Source organism: Tenrec ecaudatus, chromosome Y (assembly GCF_050624435.1).
Source record: "Tenrec ecaudatus isolate mTenEca1 chromosome Y, mTenEca1.hap1, whole genome shotgun sequence".
In the NCBI taxonomy this organism is placed as follows: Eukaryota; Metazoa; Chordata; class Mammalia; order Afrosoricida; family Tenrecidae; genus Tenrec; species Tenrec ecaudatus.
In genome coordinates this window covers 2,517,469-2,537,204 of record NC_134549.1, presented here as the reverse complement: position 1 = coordinate 2,537,204, position 19,736 = coordinate 2,517,469, and the positions used below count along the sequence as shown (strand labels likewise).

Here is a 19,736-nt window from a genome sequence, read left to right as displayed (position 1 = left end):
CCCATTTTGAGTTTGTTATAGTTTTCAATATGTTTTTGGTCTCTTCATTCTTCCTTTCAAATTTATTACTGCCTTCTTCCATGGTCTTTTGGTTTAGTGTGCATGTTTTCCAGTATAGGAAGCACGGGATGGGCAGTTGTATTGAGAAGATAGCTGGTGGGGACATGGGGAGAGGGTGGGGCTTGAAGAGTAGTAGGGAGAAAATTAACAAATAATAAAAGGGAAGATCTTCTGGAATTGATTGTGGTCATGTATAGGCAACTCTTTTAAAATATGACTGTACTACAGAAGTGTATGGTATGTGAATAAAACTACTGGGGGTAGGGGGTGGGGTGAGGGGAAAAAATGGCTTCTGAGAGGAACAACTTGACTAAATTCACAAAGGTCGACCCAGAAACCTAAAGCAAGTCTTTGGGGGGACGGGGTAGGGAGATTTCATAGGAGGTAATTTCTGTAGATGGTAGGTGGTAATTTCTATAGTTGGTAGGTAGATTTCATAGGTGGTCATTTCTAAAGGACAGACAGAAGGATAGAAGGACACAGGCCAATCACAGGAATTTACTATTAAAAATTTATTTTTAAGAAAATTATATTGGTGAGAGAAAGGTCGGGAAAGCTGTGCTGGGAAATTTTTACCATCAAACAATAAGGCTGCTTATACTTTGAGGGCTGTCCGTGAGAATTTTGTTGAGAAACCTTACGCTATCCAATGAACAGCCCTGATACTAAACCCTTCAGACTTCTTATAGTCCCCAGCCTCAAAAACCTCTTAGAAAAAATGCATTTAATTTTCCAGTCCTGCCAAAGCTGCCAGTTAGCCTGATGTAGAGATGCTAATAGTGCCCCACCTTCCCCCCAAATAGTGCCTTAGCCAGTGTATATTCCTAGATGAGGTTCCAGAAACAGTAGATCCACGTCTTGTTATGTTCGTTGCTATAATTTTGTGGCATTACTTTTGTTTACACTTGAATGATTATTTCTAAAATTTTTATTATCGGCAAACAAAAACTCAGGGATAGCAATGCTTTGAGAGCTTATAGGACATATGATATCTCTTTTTTCCTGTTTCATCAACTGCTCTATGAAGACTTTAGAAAATTCTTGTACAATCTAAAGTACAAATAGTTACAAAGTTAGAATCCATATTTCAAACAATTTTAATTCTCTGTAAGTTTTCAAGCAAGCTCAGATGTTTATTGAGGCTATGAATCAAATACTTCACAAGGATGAAATGTGCTTAGTAAGTCATAACTGTTATCCGAAATGAGAGTGAACAATTTAAATTTAAAACAATGTAATTTTAAATTTATGAATAACAAGAAATAAACATGGCAAACTGGACTTTTGAGGTTTTATAACTCTCAGATGTATGTTTCCAAACTAAAAAAATAGATAATTAAAATACTGTTAGCAATCAATAAGGTAAGAGTTGTCTTAGTTTACACAGTTGTTTCTGTCTCAAGTTCCAGCCATTTTGCATTGCAGGACCGACAGAATCACTGGTGGTCCTTCTTTGAGGCAACGTCACTGGGGTCCAGACATTCCACAGAAGATCCCAGCAGAGTCTGAAGTTCATTTGTTAATTCAACCAAATCTAAGAATTCTTCGCTCTGTGGATTAAAGTCTTCCAGGTCTCTGGCACAAGAGAACAAAAAACTTGCTGACATCTGTCTGTAAAATTCTGCCTCTGCAATTGTGACTATTTCCACACTTGGAAAATTGCAGCGGAACATACTGGCTGGGATGTTCAATTTCTTAAGCACATCTGAAAATAATAACCAGTTTCGTGGCCTGAAAAATAAAAATGAAAGTGGCTCAAACTTCTGGCAAAGTTTAAAGAGCTCTCAATTATTAACTACCACCTGCCTAAACCTGTCCTACAGGTGTAACAAGGATCAGTTACAAATTTTACTTCCAAACATTCCTCTGCCATTTCTCATCATATCTTCATTAATACTCTTGAACACTGCTGATGTGATGTCGTTCTAATGGGAGTAAATATGAATTAATCAATAATTTGGATAGAAAAAAATCAACTCATTTAGATAGAAACAAGATGAGCATCCCACAAGGAGAACCAGCACAGTGTCCACTTCCTTGTTCCTGTTGTGATGGAAAGTTGTAGCTTCACTCAGATCATGATTCATAATTATCCCAGTACAGTTACTACAGCCCAAGAAGGTTGATTATAAACATCCTTTTGATCTTGTCTGTCCTTAACCCCTACCTTCCTACATCGAACATTTAAAACACAGAATACATTCTCCCTTTTCCTTTCTCACACCTCAGCTTTTAGCACTACAGTGTATAGAGAAATAGCTCTTAAGCCTATTCTATGTAATACCCTTTTAAGCTATAAATAGTCTGGTTTGATACACAAAGACAAGTGTACAACTTAGAACGTAAGAGTTCATGCAATTAGTTGTTATGGGTGGTAATTTATAATACACACTATTGTGTTACATCCAATTCCATTTACCAGCCCTAAGTAGGTACTACATAAAAAACAAAAACAAAACCAGGTATTAATACTTTCTGCAAGGCTTAATAATATCTTCACTAATAGAATTTCACTGTGTAATATACATAGTTATACTTTAGAGCCACAAGAGGTACCTTTAGCAACACAATGTACACCACAGGTTTCTTGGTATTTAAACTCTAAGGGATTGTTCACCAGTGTAATATGACTCATGAGAAGCAATATTGGACTTAATCAAATACACTCACAGATCATTTGAATGGTATATGATGAATTTTATAATTCTACACAAAAAGTGCTTACATCACTAGTCCTACAGTGGTTAGGCTTCCCAAAGAGTTCATTGACTCATTCAGTAAAATACCAGTGGTTACTTCAGTAGACCTCTGGAAAATGACTTGCCTTGGAGATGTCTTAAACTACAACAAAAACCTATTGCTATCAAAACAATTTTCAGTTTTTTATTTGGAAGTAGTAGTCAAAATGCATTAAAAGATGCATTGTCAATGTGCTGCACGAGATCTGTATAAATGGTTGAAAAGGTAGGATGTTATTTTGAGGACTAAGGTGCACCTAACCCAAGCCATGGTATTTTCAATGGCTTCCACATGCACGTGACAGTTGGACAATGAGCATAATACAGTGCTGCGTCCCTTCAATTCTTACTTGGTATAATAAATTAATGTGTACCTTTTCTTAAACAGATATACTGCAGAAATGAATTTTATAAACACTTAGAACTCACCTATCTTTACCTCTTTGAAAGTAATTTTTAAAAATTTCTTTAAAACTTTCATCAAAAAATAAGTTTGTTGTTGAGACTATACACAGGATGCACACTAATGCAACTGTTGGTATATGCAAATTAATTGACATTGATTACATTTTTTGAGTTGCACAACTAATTGCATTTCCTTTTCTAATATGCTTACCAATTAACATAGAGTTACTAGCCCACAAGGTTCCTACATAATCTTTTGAATTGCTGTTGACAACTTGATTCCATGTACATGGTCCTTAAGGAACTATCTATAAAAGGGATTGTTAAGTTCAGAAGCAGTCCATGTAATTTTCAAGTCCGCGATAGCCATACTCACCCCTGAGAGTCAGACACTTGAAAATTATAACATGGTAAGAGAGGTCCATCAGAAAATTCGAATTCAAATATATCACTGTAGGCTTCACCTTCATTCTGGTGCTCTGGTCCTGGGGGATTTGCCAAAATATCAAATCCAGTTTTAGTATCTGGTTCTAATGGGAAGGAAGAGGGTAGAGGGTGGGGAGAAAGTCAGCTGTCATAAAAGCAGTTCAAAACACCAGCCACTCCTCAGAAGAAAGATGGGACTTTCTACCCCAAAGACTAGTTACAGTCTTGGAAATTCACAGAGGCCACGCTATTCTGACCTAAAGAGTGACTATGAGTGAACATCAACTCAATGGCAGTGGGATAATTGAAAACAGATCCTTTCCCAACCAAGTCCTACTTGAGGCATCATTTATTTGCAGGCTCCCCTCTCACAAACCACTGTACTCAACTAAAAACAATATAGCTCACCACACACAGAGCTGCCATAGAACTCCCAAAGGCTTTTCATATCATCACAATTCTGAAGGTCATTTAAATGATCTGAAGGTAAACAAACAAATAAACACTACAATGAACAATATACTGGATGTCTTTACGGGTATTTTTGGAATACTATAAATGGAAAATAGCTAACATGTCATATCCTGTCTACCCCTCAATGTCCTCTTCTACAAATCAGTTTAATTCTACAACACTCTAAATCTCCAGTCACACAATCAAAATCTAGATCGGTAAGAACTTTTGGAGCATGGGTATGCAAAAATAAAGCTAAAATGACAACCAGTAAATGAAGCTTTCAGTTAATGACGGCAAGGTAAGTGAATTATTGGCCATCTTTAGCATTAAGTTTATAAGAAGAAATTTTAACAACAGGTGTTAACTTCTGGAAAAATAGTGCCTTCCCCCCCCCCCCACTAGGCTAATGAGTTAGTTATCCACAAGCTGAACACAACAAAACTATACAATTAATTTCATATTTAAGCATTTTAAGGAATCTGTTCCATCCAGACTCTTGTGAACACATGTGTCACAACTAAGGTAAAAATGTATCTGCAAAAACGGCTCATAATTTTAGGAAAAGTTCTAAATCATTTGTGTGAGTAGATCACAACCAAAGTAGAATCAATGACCAATCTGAAAAAAATATTAGCTTCACTAGAAGAATGCTTTAGCATACAAAGAACAAACACACAGAGTACTATACGACTCAATTTTTGTCTAGTAAAATCCAAATAGAAATAATACAGTTACTACCTACCTAATTTAAAATAAAAATATTTCTGTAATTTGTCACCCATGTTTCTTAAAGTGACCTTACCTGTTAGAAACCTTTCCATAACTTTGCTGTGAGTCATATTCATGATGGTTCTACCTGAATACAGAGCCAGAGTGGGGTCAGCCCCATAAGACAGGAGCAGGCGCACAATTTCCAAGTGATCATTCTCAACTGCATCATGCAGAGGCCTAAGGAGAGGCACACAAAGGAGAATGGGTGTATACAAAAAATGTTTGTTTCTGTAGCTATTTCTTTTAAAAGTAATAGTAAAATCAGGTATGAAACCAGGTGTGTATATCCCATGTGCAGTAAGCCTTCTAGGCATATTATTTCACCACAGAGGAAAACCAAAGTTTAGATTAAGCTCCAAATTTCTCTACTATTTGAACACCTATTCATTAATATTATTCTAATTTATGCCCCAACTACAAAATCTAGTGGTGAAAGAATTCAAGAATTCTACTAATGTCTTCAGTCTTAAATGTATCAAACTTGCAATCAAGATGCATGGATGCTTGGTTGGAAACCAAGGGGAAGGAACAGTAGTTGGAAAAAAAGGTATTGGTGATAAAAACAAAGCCTGAGATCACATGATAAAATTTGTAAGACAAACAATTTGTTTACAGCAAATATCTTTTTTCAACAATACAAAAGGTGACTAAACACATGGCTTTCTCCAGATGAAATACACAGAAAACAAACTGACTACATCTGTGGCAAGACACAACAGAGAAGCTCAAAACTGCCAACTAAAGCTAATACAGGCAACTAACACCAGGCCAGGGGCTGACTATGGAGCAGACCACCAGTAATTGCCCAGATGCAAGATCAGGTTATAGCTGAAGAAATTTAAAACAAGGCCACAAGATCCAAAATACAACTTTGACTCTATCCCATCTAAACATTTAAGAATATGCTATGAACAGATTTTATGCATTAAGCACTAATGCCAGACAACCTAAAACACTGTGGGAGGACATCAAAAACATCATTAATGGAGAAAGCAAATTGTCATTAAAAAAAACAGGAAAAAGAGAAAAGATCAAAATGGGTGTTGGAAAAGACTCTGAAACTTGCTCTTAATCATAGAGTAGCTAAAGGAAATGAACAATGAGGACGTCAAAGAAACAAATAGAATGTATCAAAAGGCAACTCAAGAATGATAGGGACAGAACAGGAGCTTCTTCCCTCCCTGGTAAGGGAGTGAACAAAGGACCCTGTGAGAAGAAGTTATGAACAAACGACTTTGTGAGAACTAGCTTGGCAGACACCTTAGGTTTCATGCCAGCACCTAGTGAAAATCTTGATGCAGCACTGTCCTGGGAGATAATCCCGAAACATTCTGAAACATTTTCATCCCGGAGCGGCAGCCTTGAGAAAAGGGAAATAAATAACTCCTGAGACCCAAGGACGGACTGACTATTAGACAGGTGATTGACCATCTGCAGAGTGGCAGCCCCCTCCCATTTGAAAGTGCCATAAAATGTCCTTCTCAACTTGAGAGGAGGGACCCACTTTATTTCTTTTGAAGTGGCTCTATGCTTTAATGAAAGTGTGGCTTAACTTTGCTGCTGCTGCTGCTGCTGTATGTGTGTGTGTGTGTGCGCACGCACAGGCGTGCGTGCGTGGGTATACATTAAGAAACCAATGGGTGTGGAGCTTGATATGTCCCCTTGGGCAACAGCCTGGGACCTGAGCTTCACAGAGAAGAAAAAGTAAAATATTGTAGAGAAACGTGAAAAGACCAAAAACAAAAAGGAAGAACTTGTTCAGCGTATCTTAAAGAACTCAAAAAAATACAAAAACAACTAACAACACACACACACACACACACACACAAACAAGCCTCAAGTTGCAATAGTGAAAGATTTTATGGGAAAAATACTTAATGATATAGGAAGCATCCAAAGAATCTGTCAAGGATGCACAGTCACTCTAACAGAAAGAACCAGTCGACAGTTCACCATATCACGAGGTCGCATATAAGCAAGAACCAATGGTGCTAAAGGATAAAGTTCAAAGCTTCACTAAAAACATTAACCAAAACAAGGGTCCAGGAATTGTTGAAATACCCATTGAACTGCTTCAGCAAGCTGAAGAAGCACTGGAAACTTGTGCTATGTCAGGAAATTTGTAAGGCAGCCGCTGGGCCAACTAAATAGAAGAGCTCTGTATTTGTACCTTACAATTCCTGAGCCACATAGAAACCTCAAATTATAGAACCACACTATTGATATCATATGCAAGTAAAATTTTGCTGATCAGCCAATAGCATTCACAGGAGTACATAGGCAGGGAACTGCCAGAAGTTGAGGCTGGATTCAGAAGAGGATGTGGAACAAGGGATATCATTGCTGATATCAGATAGATTTTGACACAAAGCAGAGAATGCCAGAAAGATGCTTATTTGTTTGTTATTGATTGTACTAAGGAATTAAGCAGTGTGGACCAAAACAAACTAGAAATAACCTGAGGATAAGGAAAATTCCAGAACTCCCGACGGTGCTCATGAGGAACGTGTACATGGATCAAGAGGCAGCTTGTACTTGGAACTTGAACCTGGCTCAAGAGGCAATCTCAGGATGCCCGTGAGACCCAAACAAGGGAATACTGCCTGGTGTGTGTCAGGGTAGTATCTTCTCATTCTACTTTTTCAGTTTGTATGCTTAGCAAAACATCAGGGAATCTGGATTATATAAAGAAAAACTGAGCATTAAGATTGGAGGAAAGCTTAATAACAACCTGTAATATGCACAGGTTATGGCACAACCTTGCATGCTGAAAGAGGAGGACATGAATCATTTGCTGATGAAGATAGAAGATTTCAGGATTACAACTCAAAGCCAAGGAGACCAAATGATTCACAACTAGACCAAATGCTGAGAAGAGTGAAGTTGTCAAGGATTTTGTCTTGCTTGGACCCACAAGCAATATCCCAGAAGCAGCAGTTGAGAGATAAAAAGATGCACTGTGTTAAGTAAATCTGCTGCAAAAGACCTTTGTAATGTATTGAGAAGTTATGAAATTACTTTGAGGACTAAGGTACACCTAACCCAAGCCATGGTAATTCTTAGTTGCCTCATATGCATATGAGAGTTGGACAATGAATAAGGAAGAGAGAAGAAGAATTTGAATTGTGGTGATACCGAAGAATATTGAAATACGATACTGCTAAAAGGACAAACGGATATAACTTGAAGTATGGCTCAAGTTTCCTTGGAGGCTAGGAAGATGTGATTTTGTCTTCCATACTGTAAACATTTTTCCCAGAGAGACTAGTCCTTGGAGAAGGTCATCATGCTTGTTAAAGAAGAGGGCAGCGAAAATTAGGAAGGCACTCAAGAAGATGAACCGACGCAGTGGCTGCAACAATGGGTTCAAGCACTGTGAGGAAGGCACAGGTCTGGGCCTTGTTTCATTCTGTTGTGCACAGGTTCGCTATGGGTTATGAAAAGCTCAGTGTCACCTAATAACAGTATTTGTTTATAGGGTCAGTTAAAAGACCACTTTAGACCTAACCCTCAAACATAAATCTGTTTTAAAGCTAAATAAGAATTTGTATATATATTTTTAATGAACGTTCTGTTTTTGAAGTCATTCTGAGCACACACTGGTTTAACATTTGGATGCTAATTGAACGGTTGACAGTTTTAACCCACTAGATGCTTTGAGGGAGAAAACCTTGGTACTCTGTTCTGTAAAGACATTGCTTTGAAAATCCAATAAGGTAAACCTATTCTATCTCTATCAGTTAGGGATTTTTAAAGACTGTTTTTAAAAGACACTGCATGCAGAGATACATGATTACTGTTGACTCAACCCAAAGCCTGTCATCAGCAGTTTATATAGATCAACTTCTACCCTACTGGAACTGAAGAATGGTAGGGAGAGGAAATATTATTTGAAGTTGGTCCAGAATCAGTGGGCCCCTGGGACTTCTTCTCAAGAGAGTAAAAACCCTCCCAATCATGTTTTCCATCCTATCCCGAGGCAATACTCTTCAGAAACTAGAGAGAAAAGAAAAATATGCTGAAAACCACAAGACACATCATAAACATGTAACATTATATTCTATCTTCCCAGAAAGACAGGCTCAATTCCAAAGAATTTTGCTCTGAATGTACTCACCTGTTCTCCCCCCTCCTCTCTCAACCCCTTCCCACCCCCAATCTTTCAGAGGCACACACTTAAGAACTACTGCCAGCGCCCAAACTGAGAACCAGACCTTCTACTGACCTGGTTCCATCCTGAGCACCACAGTTGACGTCAGCACCATATTCCAGTAGATGTTGCACAATGTCGAACCAGCCCTTAGCACAAGCTTCATGAAGGGCACAGTAACCTGCATTGTCTCGGTGATTCACATCACAAATCTTATTCTCCAGACAGTACAAGGCTACCTCCTGAAAAAGGGAGGAAACAGCACCAAATAGATGCAGTTTTTTTTTGCAACTTGGCACAGCTCACCTTTGTAGGCAGAAGATCCTCTCTAGGCAGAATTTCAATCAGCTGCCTGTTGACGTACTGCTGGAACCATTGTTGAATTATCCTTTAAACAAAATGTTACTTACATGTGATATTAATGATATGGTGTGATAATTTCTGCATTCCATTGGGCTACCTCCTTTTGGAATGGGCATATATATCTTTTCAGTAAGTTGGTCAAGGATATGTCTTCCAAATTTCCTGGCATAGACAAGTGATTCATCGGCTTATTAAAATAGTTCCATTGGTATGTCATCAAATCCTGGAACTTATTTTTGGCTAATGCTTTCAGTTCAGCTTGAATTCTTCTTTCAGTACTATTGGTTCTTGATCACATGCTAGCTCTTGAAAGGGTTTAATGTTGACTAGTTCTTTTTGGTACATTGGCTCTATGTGTTCCTTCCATCTTCTTCTGATGCTTCCTACATTGTCAACATTTTGCCCATAGTATCCCTCAATATGGGACCGTTGGCTTGGATTTTTTGTCTTGAGTTCTTTCAAGAACTTCAAGTTTATGATTAGCTGAGCAAGGTCTTCCCTTTTGGTTTTTTTTTAACTCTAGGTCTTTGAAACTTCATTATACTATTTTGTTTTCTTCAGCAGGCCTTTGGGCATTTCTCTTCAGTTCGTTACTTCATCATTTTTTCCAGTTGCTTTAAATATTGTGTGATCAAGGGCAAGTTTCATAGTCTGTTCTGCCATCCAATTTGTTTCTTTCCTTTTTAGTGACAGTTTGCTTTTGTCGTGAATGACGTTCGTAAAGCTCATCAGGTCTTCTGTCATTAGTGTTCAATGAGCCAAATTCGTTCATGATACTCAGGAGAGACATACATAAGCAGGTTAGTATTTTGGGCTTTCATAGACTTACTATGAAAGTTAAACATAAACAGATGATGATCTGGTCCACAGTCAGTGAGTGTCTGGCCTGGTGTTAGCTTAGAATATTGAGCTTCTCCATCATCTTTGTGTGCATATTTCTCAATGTGATTCCATCTTCTCCACATGTGTAGTATGACAACATGACTATTGTTAAGCAAAGAACAAATTCACTGCCATCAATTGTGACCCATAGCTATCCTATAAAACAACAAAGAACTGCCCCCTGTGAATTTTTGAGACTCTAATTCTCTACAGCAGTAGGAGACCTCATCTTTCTCACTTAGAGTGGCTGGTGATTTCAAACTGCGGCCCTTGTGGATCAAAGCCCATCATGTAACCACTATGCCACCAGGTCATCAGGACCACTAATCAGTGCCAAGTTTCATTGATGTTTCTTATAGTTTTAGGGTCCACATTTAGGTCTTTCATACCTGTAAAGTTCATTTTTTAAGTATGATATGGTAATGAATGTGAAATTTTCCTGGAATTGGTTATCAAATTTTGCCAGCACCATTTGTTAAGGAGAGTCTCTCTTCCCACAATTAATGCTTATCAACCTTTTCTCAAAGATCAGGTGTCCATAAATGAATGGATCTACTTCTGAAATCTCAATTCTCTCTGTGTTCAATGTCAAACACCACTCTTCCTAACTTCTAGATTACTCATCTATGAAATGTAAACCCAGGATGAGTCTAGGCACTCATCAACCAGAGATGGGTTCTGGAAACCTTTCTGGTATACCACAATCAAAGTGCGCACTCATCTAAGTGCTACTTAGACTATTTCACCTACGTACTCTGTGAACCTAATGAGCCATTTTCATAAACCTCTGTTTCTGAAACAAGAGGAAGAAGATAGAAAGCATGCTCACACATGTCTTTTATGCAGAACCCAACTCTAGGCTCCAAAGCCACCTCCTGAGCCCTGATATCTAGGATACTGCCTAAAGCTGCTGCTTATATTAAATAGGTCTTCTACAGGCAGAATCAAGTGGAACACTAGAAGCTAGGGAGAGGTTATTTCATGTTATTTTGGGATTGCATGTGAGAACCATAACTGCTGTGCACAGATCAATGTACCCAAATCTAGCAGCCTGTCACCTGTCCTTCACCTGAAAATTCATGGAGATAGGATAAGTTAAGTGAAAGTTGACTCTGCCTGAAAGATAGCATTAAAAATACTTATGGCTTGAAACCAGGTAAGACTTTTTTTTGTCACAGTCTATCCTAACACCTAACAGGAGCCCTGGTGATACAGTGGTTATGCTTCTAGCAACAAGGGCAGCAATTCAAAACCAGCAGCTGCTCTGAAGAGGAGAGATGAGGCTTTCTGCTCTGAAAAAGAGTCACAAAATCATAAATGCACAAGACAGTTCTTCTCTCCCCTATAACATAGTCATAACTGGCTCAAAAGCAATGAGTGTGCCAAAGATAATCTAAACAATGGTTGTGGCAGTACATTGGCAGGGAGCTGCCAGAGGAAGAGGACATGGAACAAAGGATATCATCGTTGATGTCAGATGGATTTTAGCTCATAGCAGAGAATACCAGAAAGAATACCTGTGTTTCAATTACCATGGCCAAAAGTGTGGTTCCTAACAAACCATGGGTAACATTGAGAAGAATGGGAATTCCAGGACTCTTCATTTTGATCTCACGAGGAACTTGTACATGGATCAAGAAGCAGTGTGGGAACAGAACAAGGGAATAATGCGTGGTTCAAAATCAGGAAAAGTGTGCATCGAAGTTGTATCCTCTCAACATTCTTATTCAGTTTGTATGTTGAGCAAATCGTCAGAAACGCTGGGTTATATGAGAAGAATGTGGCATCAGAATTGGAGGAAGGTTTCTTAACAACTTGTGATATATAGATGAGACAACCTTGCTTGCTGAACATAATGAGGACTTGAATCACTTGCTGCTGAAGATCAAAGATCACAGTCACCAGAATGGATTACAATTCAATGTCAAGGAGACCAAAATCCTCACAACTGGACCAATAGGTAAGATGATCATTGGAGAAAGAGTTGAAGTTTTCAAGGGTTTTGTATTGCTTCGATCCACAATCAACGCTCATGGAAGCAGCAGTCAAGCAAGCAAAAAAGCGAGTAGTGTCAGGTAAATTTGCTGCATAAGATCTCTTTAGAGTACTGAAAAGCAAGGATGTTACTTTGAGGACTGAAGTGTATTTTCAGTTGCCTCATATGCTTGTGAAAGTTGACTACGGAATAAAGAATACCAAAGAAGAATCTTTGCATTTGGATTGTGCTGCTGGAGAAGGGTATTGAAGGTACCACACATTGAAAACCAATGTGTTTGGACAAAGACAACCAGAATGCTCCTTAGAGGCAAGGACACCGAGACTTTGTCTTACATAGTTTCCCTTGAGAAGGACATCATGTTTGGCAAAAAGAGGGGCAATGAAAATGAGGAAGGCCTCTAAGGAGATAGGTTGATACTGTGGCTGTAATAATGGGCCCAAATAAACAAACAATTGTGAGGATGGTGCAGGAATGGGTGTTTCATTCTGTTGTGCAGAGGGTCAATATGGGTCATAACTGACCAGATGGCACCTAAGAACTACTCAGCAGTACAGTTGTGCCGATGAAAATGTTAAATGGGTGATTGCACACTGTGTCTGCTTAGTGAATATGGGCCAGAATATTCACCCTAGCCGAAGTCAGTGACTTCTTACTCCAGAACATTCATAGAGACTCACCTTGTACCCAAGTTGGGCAGCCCGCTGCAAGAGGGTCTCACCAGCATTCTTATTTACTACCAGTTTCCGCGCTTCTGGTGGCATCAGGTGTGATTGTGTTCTCTTTTGCTTTTGAGAGGAACAAGATATAACCATTTTAAGAATTGGGAAGCTGGTGAAAATTGTTGTAAGTCATTAAAGGAATTCTGCCCCTGTTCGGCTTGTAACAGATCAAAGTCCAAAGTAGACTCTTTTTGCTTTGTGAAGCTCTTTATCTGTCAAAAATTCAGGAAGCACACCCAGGTAGGGCCATGTCTTTGAATCCTTGACTTTATTCAGGTGGAAAAAAATAATTTTGAAAAATGTTTAAAGGAGAGCTTAATAATTATTTTCAGACCACAGAAACTTATTATCACATAGTTCTGGAGGCCTAAGTCTAAAATTAATTGCTGTTAGCATGGGATAGACACATTTTTATAGTCACAAGGAGAAAAAAGAGACATAAGTTCCAATCAAGTCTGAAATCCAGCAAGTCAAATCCCATTAACCCCAATGACTAAGGATGCATACTGGGGCTAAGTATGTGTGTGACCACTAGGGCGGATAATACTTTAGCCTGTGCAGCAGTTTCATTGTCTGAACCAAGAAACTGGTGACACATATCCTGGGCGTATCCCCTCCAGGCCTGTGGTGGCAGCTGTACCTGTCACAGGACTGTATCACCCCCCCGTGTCATATTCCCTTTTCTCGAAAGGTATCATGTTGACCCTGAAAAAGCACTGTCATCTCAAGTCCTGCCTGCAGAATATCAGTAGTTCAACAGCTTTCCTTCATTTTGTCTCCCCTTCAATTAGTAGCTGATTGGCATAATCTGTTTGGCAAATAGTCATCCAGCTAGATTATTGTCCACTCCTCTTGAGCTGAACAAGAACTTCCATTTTTGTCTTTCCTATCATATGTTTAGTGGGCAAAGGAAAACCTAGGTTGCATCATATATTTGGTTACAAATCTTAGCTAAATACCAATGTCTAATGCTTACAAATTCAACATTCCACAAAACAGGGAAATATGATTAAATCAAGTCCTCTGTCACTTTTAACAGCAATCAAATTTTCTTCAATTCCAGCCTATGCTCTTCGTTTTCATCTGAGTCTTACCAAAGAATAGCAATAACATTCAGATTTCTAGCAACATTCTTTTCCATGGTGACATAAGCTCTCTTTGAGATGCTGACTGACTTTTGAAACTCTCAATTGTTTCTAAAATGGAAATTTCACATGTGATTACTGTTAGTTGAGAGAAATACATTTTCTCAGTTTAAGAAGCTCTAAGTCTGAATGCAAGGTGACCCAGGGGAAGGCTCTCGCTTGGTCTTTTCTCTTGGTCATCTCCTTGTGGCTTCTATCTTTTTTCATTTATGCTTCCCTGACTCTGTGCCTAAGTAGCTCCTTTTATAATTCAGCAACATATTGACTTAACATACTGGCTCAATAAAATACATTGGATTAAGTAATTTGTCTATGATAAAGTACCCTATACTGGTATGGTCTCATTGATACAACATAGAAAACCCAATGAGAAGATTAAATTATACCCAGAGTTACATGTGTTAGGATTTACATCACACATTTGTGGGGGGGGGAACTCAATTCAGTTCACAATAAAAATCCTCACCAGAATTAACTTTAACGTCCATATTGTGGCAAACAATCTCTTAAAATTTATCTAGGTTTTTATTATAAAGTGACTCAAAACACTTGCAAACTTTAAATACTACCTGATTCTACTTATATATTTTTAATATCTCTTATAGCTGCACCCAACTGCACATTACCAAGTTCTGTCCTCATTTCTGAGGGCTCCTTACAAACAGGGTCAATTAATTTTTAAATAGAACTCATATTCTATCACTATTTTAAAAACTACCAATCCCAGAGTCAGTAGGGGCCAGACGTTATCTAAAACAAGACCCTTCTTTGCCCTTGCCTCCTTTTGCTTCTGACAATTACTTGGTGTTTTGTAGTGCATGAGAGAAGGACTCCAGTCTGTGTGTTTGCACACAGTCACCTTTCTGTGTTTACCTTTTTTCTTATATTTTTATAGGGATGCCAGTCATAATAGATTATACCCCACCATGTTGTAGTACTCTTTTTTAGTTTGTTTACTGTTCTATTAACTACACAAATGCTTTCACTCTTGTGAATCATAATACACTGTGGAAACATTGTGAAAAACAGGAATCCTACAACATGTGAGTGTGTTCATGCAGAAAACCAGTACAGGTGGTAGGACTGTATTCTTCATCATACTCATTCGATCTGTATGCTCAACAAATAATTTGAGAAGCTGGTCTGCCCGAAGAAGAACAAGGCATAAAGACTGAAACAAAACAAAGTCAAAACAATCAATGATATTTAGATGGCACCACATTGCTAAAAATAAAGAGGGCTTGATGCATTCGCCAATGAAAAGCAATGGAAAGAAAACAAAACTCTTTACAAATGGACCACCAGCAAAACCATAATTTGCAGAAAAGATTGAAGTGGTTTGAATTTAATTTTATTTGGGTCAACAGTCTAAGTTCATAGAAGCAGCAGTCAAATGATGTATCAAATGATGAAAATCTGCTGCAAAATTCCTCTTTCAAGTTTTAAAGAATAAATCAATCTCTCCAAGGAAGAAGGCATGCTTAACTCAAGCCAGGATACACACACACACACACACACACACACACGAAAGCTGGACAATGACTAAAGAAGAATAATTCTCAATGCATTTGAATTATTGTGTCAAAAGAAACTAAAATTATGATAGGGTTCCATAAGAACAAACAAGCTTGTCTTCTTGGAGAAACTACAGCAGAATGCTCTTAGTATCCATATCTTGGGATATGTAATTGGGAGGGGATAGTGGTTTTAGATTTCATGTTTAGAAAAGTACAAGGGCAATGACAAAGGAGCCTTTCAATGAGAAAGATCTACACAATGACTCAACTAATAGGGTGAAACATAGTAATAATTGTGAAGATCACCCAAAGGACCTAAAAGGAGCAGGTCATTTTGTTGGATGGAATTTGGCAACATTTATCCTAAAACAATGACTCTTGACATGCTCTCACCTTAATTAATTAGTTTTGCAAAAACCCCATTTCTAAGAAAGGTCACATTTTGAAGTTCTAGGAAGTACATGAATGTTGAAGGGGCAGTATCCAATGAATTAGGGGATTGAATTTCAATCCTACTAATTGAAAAACTTTGTCACCACACACATCCTTAGCTCCTGAAGAAATGCGTAACTCAGAAAGAGGAATTATGTTTGATGAATCCCAGGGGAAGGGAAAAATTATCTCTAGGAGGCAGTGGAAAATGATGGAAGGTAGATAGGTACAAGCTCAAATGGGAAATGTAAAAAGGTACCTTGTCGTTACTAGTATCCAAATATTTGTCCCCTGTCTGTGATGACTCCAGCCTGGATTCCTGAGGCATTAAGTGCTTGGTTTTGCATAGTCTCTTCCCAGATGGCTTCTTGATCATGTCAGGGTATTTCTGTAGCACGGAGCTGGCCTGGCATTCTCTGTTTTCACCTGTGCACATTACGTCTATCTTCTGGATTTCTTTCGTTTTCTGCTGTTTGGCAGGTGACATGGAGGCTAACATGAAGCTTGGTTGAGTTTCCATTTTGTCATTTGTACTGGTGGATGAAAGGTTCTCCATGGGCATAGAGTCAGAAAATATAGGCGAACCTAAATATGAGGGGGCATGTGGGCCAGGGAAGACATTACACACTGAGGTTATCACTGATTACAGAGGGCTTTCGTTTTTAAGAATATGACAATTACACTTTCAAAGCATTAATATTTTAATTAACCAAAATTCAAATGGCAAACAGGGTACCCCACAAGAAACCAAACAGAAAGTAGAACTGTGTTTCTACTAAGAGAAAAATCCACCTCTTCCTGTTCTCCCCTCCTACTCAATGGAGTAGATGCCGGGCCTTCGCAACACTTGGGTGTTCAGGATCCAGACAGCCTAATCTGGGTGTTCATGTAGCAGACACAAAGACTTGGGGCTACATGACACTGACAAACTCCCATAGCCACCTGCCCCACTGACAGTTGTTGGAGGTGACCAGAGGACTCGAGTTCTTTCTGTCTACTCTATCTCTCGCTACAAGATTGGAAGAAATAGAAAAGGCATGCCTCATAGTACAGTAGGAAGGCAATCTTATTACATACCATGTTCACTGTCGCTAGGTGGCACATACTCTTCCAACCAGCTTCCAGTTCTAATGCCTTTGGCCTCTGGCCTTTTCCTGGGTAGTTGCTCTTCAGTGATGTTTTCCTGGGAAGTAATCTCAAGCTTCTTTGCCTTAACTGACTTATTTATAATTTGCTGGCGATATGTGCTGTCTGTCACTGACATCTGCTGCTCTTTGAAGTGTCGGTCAGGTTGCACGTTAGGTTGGAACTCTATTAATACAATGCATACCTTCAGATTGCACAACTCTTTACAATGTGAGTTTTCTGAGTGGTTAGAGGAATTCTTTGTTATTTGCCTTTCAGGAAAGTCTTTTAATAGAAAGAAGACTCATAAACAACCAATGATATGCAGTGGGCAAATAACTAGAAATTAAAGTGTCAACAAGGAACAAGCTGTCTCCTGTGAGACTAGTGGGAGGATTGGCAAGTGGGTAGGTATAGTCACTGTTTGTCTCCTTGGGAATGTTTTCAGCCAGCTCATTTGACATGACCAGTTGGGGACTTTAGCTCCAGCATTTTACATAGGGGGGAACTGAAATATGAGCGTTTGCTTCAGGCTACCAATATTTATGCTAATGATTATCGAGTGTGCGTTTTTTGCAGCACATTCACTGTTCCATTTAAAAAGTGATAATAGAAATATTCCACCCCCTCACTTTAAATTTCCCACACACATATTGTGTGTAAAAGATGAAAACTTGTATTTGGGTCAGCTGAAAATTTATATAAATATTTACATTGAGCTGCATGCACAGCGTACTCTGGCTCACCTTTAGAGACCCTTCTTTGCTTCATTTTTAGCTCAATTATTTCTTCTTGTCTTTTCTCATCCAAAATTTTGTGCTTTCTATTCTGCCAGAATGTGGATGTCTGGGCTATGTCCACAGCAACCTGAGCAGGAGGCTGTCTCTTGAGGCAGTACTTCTCCAAATGATTTTTGTCCTCCTGTGCTACAAAGATATCATGTTTCTTCTCAGAAATATATTCACCTGGAGAGAAGGGAAATAATATGTAATAACCAACAGACCACCACAACTAGAAGAATTTGTGGATTTTCCAAAGTAATATGCTGACTCTCTTCTTTGGAGTCCTTTACACATTTGAAGAACAAAATTCTCAGAGAAGTCTTCAAAAACCAAACAAAAACAGTATATAAAGCAGAGTCTTCATTAGAACTACACAGTCAATATTATCTATTCATTATATTCTATAGATTTAAACTATCTCTTTCTACCTTTCTGTATTTAGAGGTAAGGAAAAGGCAAAAGCAAAAATAAAAGGAGATGGGGAATTAATATACCTTAATTTTAAAGCCCACAATATTTTAAGCATGTCAGCAAGAACCAAGCAACAAAATTTTTAAAAGACCAAAAATTCCCTGTAGGAACATTATAAATGGAAACCTGTGTAATAATGAAATTACTGCCCTCCCCCAAATGTCTTCTTCAGAAGAAAGTATCAATATTCACTTGGGTCAACAGGGGAGAAATGTTGTCATAGGGTACAAATGAGATCCCAATCTCATATGTAATTTGAGGAGAACATTTATTAAATTTTACAGGAGACAAAGGCAACACAAAGGCACAGACACATCATCCAGATGATGAAGATCATAGCAAAATGTCATAATGTTATCAAAAGATTCAGTCTGGATGCTAGTTAAATATGGAACCAAGGAAACCATCACAAATTCATGATTGGTAGCAGTTACAGGTGGAACTACAGGAACAGCACCATGATGTGGACACATACATAAATGGAAGGGCTTACAAGATTGGCCCAGGACTTTCTGGCTAAAGTAGTCAGGTAAAAAACTCAGGACAATATGGCTCTCTGTACAGTCTCTAGTACCAGTACCATTATCTGCATCCAGGTAACACCAAGATAGCTCCTCCCTGATTGGATGGAGAGGTTGAAGGTATTCCACTCTCCAAGACATTCTTCATGAGAGTAAGATTATCTACAACCTCGGTTAATGATCAGAAAGCCATCAATGGAGGCTTACACTTTGTGGGAACTCTTCAAATTGATTTTGAGCTGTCAGTGCCATCCACAGTATTCCACAAACCAGGGTCCTCAGAGCTTAAGCTCTAACACAAAAGACAGCAACAGAAACTAGTGATAAAGTCCAGGTCAATGACGAGCAAAATGATGATCTTTCTTGAAGAGTGCTAAGTAACACAGTCAAAATGATCACTATGGCAACCTGAAAGCAAAGCAGAAGAACAAAGAGAACCCGAGTAGACCAAGGATTCTAAGAAGAGGTTCTTGGTAAAAACTAAAGGAAAAAGTTATTTTAGCAATGCACATACCCAAATCCATTGTCACTAAATTCATTCAAACTCATAACATGTGTGTTAGTCTGGGTATTTTAGAGAAACAAATCCACAGAAACTCATGTATAAGAGAGAGTTTTATATAAACGTTAAGTGCACATCAAGAAAACATCCCAACCCTGTGCTTCCCAAACCCACAAGTCCAACATTAACCCATATGTCTGATACCAATCTACAAAGTGCTCTCAATCTCACAAAACACACACAATGATGCCGACCCCAGGACGGAAGCTGAG

General features: G+C 38.6%; 1 protein-coding gene across 1 annotated transcript; it reads right to left on the bottom strand.

Moving 5' to 3' along the window:
* Positions 1-1,496: 1,496 nt before the first annotated feature.
* On the bottom strand, positions 1,497-19,486 carry LOC142435631 (BCL-6 corepressor-like). The gene is given in 12 exon segments (XM_075539851.1): positions 1,497-1,791; positions 3,580-3,733; positions 4,038-4,109; positions 4,888-5,033; positions 9,082-9,248; positions 12,928-13,059; positions 13,062-13,181; positions 13,687-13,692; positions 16,323-16,648; positions 17,141-17,473; positions 17,935-18,153; positions 19,477-19,486. Coding segments are annotated over 12 exon segments (1,980 nt in total).
* Positions 19,487-19,736: the final 250 nt, after the last annotated feature.